General features: G+C 42.0%; 1 protein-coding gene across 1 annotated transcript; it reads left to right on the top strand.

Moving 5' to 3' along the window:
* The first annotated feature begins 1,303 nt into the window (after window positions 1-1,303).
* LOC133123556 (uncharacterized) lies at window positions 1,304-5,313 on the top strand. Its single transcript, XM_061234026.1, has 5 exons — window positions 1,304-1,328; window positions 2,084-2,344; window positions 2,624-2,971; window positions 3,375-3,400; window positions 5,296-5,313. The coding sequence occupies exons 1-5, from the start codon at window positions 1,304-1,306 to the stop codon at window positions 5,311-5,313; spliced, it is 678 nt and encodes a 225-aa protein (XP_061090010.1).
* Window positions 5,314-7,921: the final 2,608 nt, after the last annotated feature.

The following is a 7,921-nucleotide window of genomic DNA, read 5'->3' as shown; positions in this document are numbered from 1 at the left end:
GGCAGAAATGATTAAAATCATTGTCACTCAGTGCACTCGTCAGCTTGCTGGCTTCCTCTGATAGGGTGGCAATATGTGGCTCTAAAGTATTTTAACCCCAGGAGCATACACCGTTAGCCCCCATTTTCTCAGCACCCATACAGGCGGGAGCCTGTGGGAGAAAAACTCATGGATTGTTCCCAAAACAGGTGTCTTCCTGAACCCCCTGTAAATCCCCCTCCTCATACATTTCTATCAGGGTGCGACATCCTTTACGGCACGGGAAGGTTTGAGAAAGCACCACCTGCTGGGCCCACACATTATTCTCTTCGACTCCCCTTCATTACTCCCTCCCTCTCACATCTCCCTCATCACTCAGTTTAACTGTAATTATGCATAAAACATTTGATGTTTCATGGCAAAGTCAGTTTAAATAATATTCATGTTTGGTATTATTCTGATTGTTTCAGTGCAACTGGTGCAATGGTCTAATTTCTGCAACAGCAGACCTAGGACATCATAACCATCCAGGAACCAAGGGGAGACTGTGTTGAACTCTGTCCCAGTGAAAGCCATGTGCCTCAACCCCCCTGATCAAATCTAGTATCCTGGGGAGGCCTGGCTCCAAATTCCAAATGGTTATAAAACGCCAGATGGTTCATTGGCTCATTGCGGACCCATTTGAGTGGTCAACATCAAAGGCCTGATTTTGGATTTAAGGAGACCAAACCATACAATCTGGGAGGATATAATCAGACTCCTGTGCACACCATGCACATAACTTCAATATACAGGTTGGCCTGTATATGGGGGTCTGTAGCCTATGTCGCCTTTGTTGCCGGACTTGTTAAAGACTGATTTGGCTTTGTTTGTAATACATTTATATGTATTTTATTTGTAATTGAATTTGTAAGTAACCTGCCTGGTGACATCAATTGCTATACCTTTTCTGTGTTTTCCCTTACTGACACTCAATGTTACACAGGGAATGCTTGGTTAGAGGGAGTTGGTCTAGGGAGGATGTAAATTTACGGTGTATCACGGTGTATTGAACCCATAGACCTCAATCAGTAGAAGTCAATCGCCTCCGCGTGGTAGTTCACTCATGTCGAGAACAGTCGTGGCTAATGTTGGTCTTGGGTCCCTGAACTGCAATCAGCCATAACCAAAAGTGACTATTCCTGCGACCTCTGAAATGACTGCAGATATCTTGCCAGCTCGTAAGACATTCACATAACGGCTGATGTGACAGGTGGTGGAACCAGCTGAGGACTGTTCAGAAGAGTGCATCTCACGACAGGATTCCTATAGCAATCAAGTCAAAATGACAAATAAGACATCGAGCAAAGGTAGATAACTAATCTAAATTATTATTCAAATGGAGTAAGATATAACAAAGGTAGATTTACTGGCCCTATGGTGGAGATTTGTGGTCAGCACGGACCAGTAGAGAGCAGAAGGCAGAGTGGTACTACAGTCTTTGTAACTTGGTTTATCTGTTGGCAGATAGAGTCTCTCTGCTTAATGGTCAGGAACATTTAACCCTACTAACATACTTTCAGCAACACCAGAAGGACAAGCACGCAGATACCTTCGGCCCGCCCAAAATTCCGTCGTTGGGTTAGCGTGGGGTACTACAACTGAGAGTGTTGATTTTCCGTACCTTGTAAACCAATCATTTGCCTCTTGCAAACACCCAATCGAATCTGCCCCTGACATGTGACCTCCTACAGTTATCACCTCTACTCCTCCTTCTCTGTACAGTTTGAGTTTTACAGTGCAGGGTACAAGCAGGGTCTCAAGGAGAGGAGATATCATGATGGAACTACTCTATGCTATTCTTGTCTTTTTCAGCGAAGTGTGTAAGTCCATAATTATTATTAAATTAGAAGTCAAAATAACTTAAGACGAGGACTGTATAGAAGTATTCATACATAGATTAATGGGTTTAGTTCTTGGCTTTTTTCCCCATTTCAGTGAGTTTGAACTATTGCTTTCTTCTTTAATTCAGGTGGTCTGCTTGGGAAGAGTGTAGTTCAGCCTAACACGCTGGTGACAGCTGAGCTTGGAGGTACTGTGACTCTCGTATGTTTCCATCCTATAGAAGATGTGAAATTCATCAGCTGGTTAAAGCAACCTCTTGGACAGAAGCCTCAGGTTGTTGCAAGAAAGTCACATTACCAATCAGATGCTATATTTTCATATGAGTTTAAAAACAGCACACGTCTCAGTGCTAACGCCACTCAGGGAAAATTTTACCTGACTATCTCACAAGTAGAGGCGTCTGATTCAGCAACTTACTACTGCACTACTGTATTCTACAGTGAGATAAGTTTTGAAGATGGAACTACTTTAATAGTGATGGGTAAATATGAACCTTACTTCATGCTTAAATATGCAAAATTATTTTTCTAAAGTCACAGATATATCTTTTAATCTTTTTTTCATTGTATTACTGGACAAAAAAAGCTAATGGATATTACACGCTTACAACTGTAACCAGTGCAGTTTGGGAAGTTCAGCAATGACCAAAACAAGACTCCTAATGTGTTTGTACACAGAATTGCAGTAATGGAAAAATTATTGAATCTAAGCATGAATGTATTAAAATTTTTAATGATGAAACTGAATTCTTCACCTCCAGAGTCCCAGAGCAGGACAATAGTACTCCAGCAGCCCGAATCTGAGTCAGTGCAGTCAGGAGACTCTGTGACTCTGCAGTGTACAGTACACACTGAGACCTGTGCAGGAGAACACAGTGTGTACTGGTTCAGACAGGCCTCAGGAGAGTCCCCTCCAGGAATCATTCACACCCATGGACACAGGAGTGATGAGTGCCAGAGGAGCTCTGGGACTGTGTCTCCCACACAGAGCTGTGTCTACAACTTCCCCAAGAGGAACCTCAGCCGCTCTGATGCTGGGACTTATTACTGTGCTGTGGCCACCTGTGGGGAGATCCTGTTTGGGAACGGGACCAAACTGGATGTTGAGGGTAAGCAAAAATGTGATCAATTGGTGGTAGCATCATCTTGGTGTATTCAATTATTAAAATACATATATTTATTTTATCAGGGTTAGGGCTGAAGGTTTAATTACATCCAGTAAAACATATGGATTTCATCTGACATTCGACAATCATTCTGTAACATTTACTCATTCATTTTTAGTTTGTAAGATGTCAATTGTTTGATATCCATCCTTGCGTTTCTCATGTTGATCAGTTATTTAGAAAGGTTATTACGTCTCTCACTGAATTATGCTCTTGTTAATATTACTCATAGTGCTATGCTAAATTTAACTTTTAAAATTCCAGAAAACCAACAACTTCCTTTTTATTGCTTGGTGGGAGCTTTGGCGTTGAGTGTGATCCTGAATGTTGTCCTCGCTGTGAACAGGAGCAAAAGCAACGAGAATTCCAGAGGTAAGAGACCAAGTGATCAATGTGTGGTTTATGAGGTGGGTTTATTGTTTATTGAATTTTTGCTTCTGATATTATTGAGAATTTCTGATATTATTCAATTATATATACTACATATGACAGACAGCTGTGATGTGACAGTCCCTCGATTATGAAAATAAAATTGCTGTTGAGCAAAAGCCATGAAAGGCAATAAAAGTGTAGCATAAGCAGAATTGTCTGGCCTTCATACAGATTGAAATATTTTTAAGTGATATGTTATCTCCAGTGAAGCCTGCACAAATTCCCTGGTGATTATGTAACAAATGTACTTCTCAGAAGTACTTCTCATTGGAGTTGTAACTCACCGTCCAACTGCAGTGTACATAATTGGCGGTACAATAGAAATCACAGCATGAATTGAACAATTATTTTCACACAACCACCAGTGGTTGATACAGCCATTTTCATTTTCTCAAACAGGGGCTGTATCAAACCTCCAATCGTTCAGAGAAGACTCGTCAAGTGCACAGGTACAAGTATTGTATTGCGATTTAAAAAAGAAAACAAAGAGAATTTCTGTGGTGAATATCCTCGTAAAATGATAATTGGAATGAGGAGTATTCATATGTGCTGTGTGATGCTTTTCCTTTCAGTGACAAGATGAAACAATGAATTACGCTGCTTTGTCTTTCACCAAGAAATCCAAAGTGAGGAGGAATAAGAGGGAAGTGCAGGGAGAAACTGTTTACTCAGATGTGAGATTTACACAGAACAAGTGAAGAGTTCCATAATAATTCATCTTCATCACAGGAATGATCATAATGTATCAAACATTTCCTCACTAGCATTGGGAACATTATATGTGGCTGCAAATGACACTGACCTGTAAGATTAGCCTTTTCTTAGTGCTGTGCTTCTTCTTAAATTCTGTTGTTGTTCAAATTAAGTAAAACTTCAAAACATATACACTGGTGTGACCAACTGACTTCAATCTTTAACCCTTGTGTAGTCTTAACGTTCTGTATACTCCCCTTGACCCTAAAGGGTAAAAAATGACCCGCCTTCACTAAACCCCAAAATTAATTGAATTTTAAATCCTAAATGTATTTTCCATGAAGAAACAACCTGTCACTCATCAGAAACTTTGTCATCAAATTTCAAGTTGAAAAAAGATTATAGGGTGTTTTCTCTGCTTTTAAACATAGTGGCGGGTAATTTTTTAGACTTAAGACAACACGTGGGTTAAGGCTGTTAACCCAAATGACTTCAGCAAATTTATGGAGCTGTATAAATTGTTACCGTGTACATATGTAAAATTATGTTGTCATTCTGGGTAAAAGTGCCAGCCATATGGGAGTACGGGATATCTAACAGAGATGGGAGAGTGAAACTGTGAGACTGTGAAACAAGTCCTCATAAGTCTGTTGCTTTATTGCTTAACTTTGACTATGAGTGTGATTGTAAATACTATCATTTGCACCCTGAACAAGATCAAAGGCTGTGAGAACTGCAAGGGTAACTTATCTATGTGTGACTCATCTACTCCCACCTCAGGGTACAGTACAAGCACTAATTCATGCTAAATAAATAATGATAATTAATATATCTGGAGTAGAGGCGTTTTCCATGAAACCCAAATGGTGTTTCCCCCTTCTCATGGCCTCAATGCACATGTTATTTTCAGAACATTTCCCGCAGAAACATGCACATTTTGGGGCTTTTAGAATGCTCTGGGGAAAAATCTGACTTTTTGAAAGTCTGTCGAGTGGTGGTAGATGCATGTATTCAATGTCACATGGACAGATACCTTTGGCTGATTTGTTGCCAGTGCTGAGATGTTTGCGCTGCTATTTGTTGTTGAAAGATTTTGCATACGGCTCGTTTCTTTACTGGTGAAATGTGTTTGTCCGTTTCAGACAGTTCTGTTCTGGTAACAGGGGAGGTTCACTTATTTTCCACTCACAGCGTTTCACAGAGCAGAGCTACACAGGAAGACTGACCTGCCGCACAGAGCTGTATCACCCCTCCCTCTTGCAGAATTGAAACCACACTGACGCTCTGATCAAATTCACACCTCAGACCACCTTTCCATTACAACAGACCAGAAAAGAGAGGCTTAGAAAGCAATGCACATACATTTCAACATAAAAATAGTACAAGTCTGTTTCCAAAGATAAATTGTTTTTCAGCTTATGTGCAAATTCTTCTGTGATTTTTGGTATATTACTCACATTGTTGAATACAATGATGAAGGATTTTCATCAGGTAAATTGAAACACACAGCATCTTGATTATTTCCCTCTCTGTCCCAGCCTGATGATGCATTCCAAGGCCATGCAGTCTTCATAATGAATGTATGTGCTGAGTAAAGTGTTGAGCAGAATGGATTCAAATGAAACGACCGTGTGTGTGTGTGTATGTGTGTGTGTGTGTGTGTGTGTGCGTGTGTTCAGCGTAAACACCATCAATGAGCAAAGAACAGTATCTTTGTATGTTAAATTCCTTTCTGTGTAGCTGGTAATGTGTTGATTTCCTGTTCATACCTTTGAGAGCAAACCACAGACATAGCGATCACACGTTATGTCTGAAGTTTGCCCTGACTCCACGGTCATTGGCTAAAACAAAACCTATGTACTCTGCTTTCGTGCTTTGCACAGCACGCAACCCTTTGATGCATTAGCTGGTACCTCCCCCCGCCTTTCTCTCTCTCACACACCTCTCATTCGCTCTCTCTCCATCTCTCTCTCTCTGTCTCTCTCTTTCTTCTGCTTTTCTCCTGCGCTACTTCAGAGAGTTCAAATCTATGTTTGCTCTTTTGAGAATCAGTGAATACATGCAATTTCTTTTGAAGAATACATATCTCAGCATATCATATCAGAAGCCTGTCAGATTGGAGTTGGAAAGCCTTCCAATCTTTCTGTGCTCTCAGCCATTTTGTTGTTGCTCACAAAGCTGAGAACACCATTTGACATGATTCTACAATAGGCTGTTTAATAATTTTACTAATACAAACATTTTAATCATCATAATGATCATAATAATCATAATAATAACAATACATTGTATTCACATTGGGCTCTTCCAGAGCCCATGGTCACTACTACAAATTAAACTGCAAGACCAGTACATACAGGCAAACAGACACAAAGGAAGCTGAAACGGAGGGGACAGCACACAAACAAAGCAAAAGTGGAGTTTTGAGAGTGGCAATAGTCTCTGTTTCCCTGATGTGCATTGGGAGGGCGGTCCACAGGCTGGGGGGAGCCACAGAGAAAGCTTTGTTTCTGAGTTTGAGTGGGGACCTCCAGCGCCTGTGAATGAGGGCGCAAGGGGGGAGTGCACCCAGCCAGCAGGTCAGTTGGGAGGGACCAGGTTGTGTATGAAATATGAAAGCAACAGAATTTGGAAGTTTACTGTATTCGTGGCATGATGGGGAGCCATAGGTGGGTGTGATGTGATTCCAGGATCTAGTGTGGGTTCGCATTCTGGCAGCAGAGTTTTGGGCATGGTGGGGTTTTGGTGAGTAGGGTGTAAAGGGAGGTGATAGAGTAATGAATTGAAGAAGTCAGGGCAGAAGCAATGAAGGCATGAATGAGGCATTCAACAGTGGAGGTGGACAGTGAGGGACAAAGGCAATATTTCTAAGGTGACAAACTGATGTTTTGACCCGATCATTAAGATGGGGTTGAAGAGACAGCAGAGTATGGACTGCATTTGAGGCTTGAAAAGTGAAACCATGAATATCTAATGTAAAGAGGTTGAGTTTGGATAACTGGAGATTATTTGCAATGAGTAGCATTTCAGTTTTATCACTATTTAATTTTTCATGTCATCGACGATAAGACTTACCATTCATCCTGATTGACCTCGAGGGGCAGTTCCAGCCACCGTATCACATGATTAACAGCTGAAGTAAATCAAATACAGTCAACCTTTTTATCAATCCAGGAGCACAACCAAAAAAACAGAATGAAGGAACAGGCCAAAAGTCCACGACAAACAAACCCTCAAACTGACAAACTGACCCCCCTCACAATGAGCCATATCTTCCACCCTGCCTGTGAGTGGGGCTGGTGCAGTCCGTGGTCTGTCCATGGTTCTGCAGCTCCTGCAGGATGCTGGGAGACCTGGGTGCTGAAGGAACAGCAAACCACAACCATCCATCCATCCATCCATCCATTATCTGAACCCGCTTATCCTGATCAGGGTCGCAGGGGGGCTGGAGCCTATCCCAGCATACATTGGGCGAAAGGCAGGAATACACCCTGGACAGGTCGCCAGTCCATCGCAGGGCACACACACCATTCACTCACACACTCATACCTACGGGCAATTTAGACTCTCCAATCAGCCTAACGTGCATGTCTTTGGACTGTGGGAGGAAACCGGAGTACCCAGAGGAAACCCACGCAGACACGGGGAGAACATGCAAACTCCGCACAGAGAGGCCCCGGCCGACGGGGATTCGAACCCAGGACCTCCTTGCTGTGAGGCGGCAGTGCTACTCACTGCACCATCCGTGCCACCCAAACCACAACCAGC

The sequence above is a fragment of the Conger conger genome, chromosome 3 (assembly GCF_963514075.1).
Source record: "Conger conger chromosome 3, fConCon1.1, whole genome shotgun sequence".
Lineage (NCBI taxonomy): Eukaryota > Metazoa > Chordata > Actinopteri > Anguilliformes > Congridae > Conger > Conger conger.
The sequence above is the reverse complement of the archived record's forward strand: the minus strand, read 5'-3'. Positions and strand labels throughout refer to the sequence as shown.

Bases quoted from the DNA above. Each gene is read 5' to 3' on its own strand.
- LOC133123556 (XM_061234026.1), top strand. From the start codon at position 1,304: ATGACAAATAAGACATCGAGCAAAG. The intron at 1,329-2,083 runs GTAGATAACTAA...TCCATCCTATAG, and splicing joins AAATAAGACATCGAGCAAAG to AAGATGTGAAATTCATCAGC. The intron at 2,345-2,623 runs GTAAATATGAAC...CTTCACCTCCAG, and splicing joins AACTACTTTAATAGTGATGG to AGTCCCAGAGCAGGACAATA.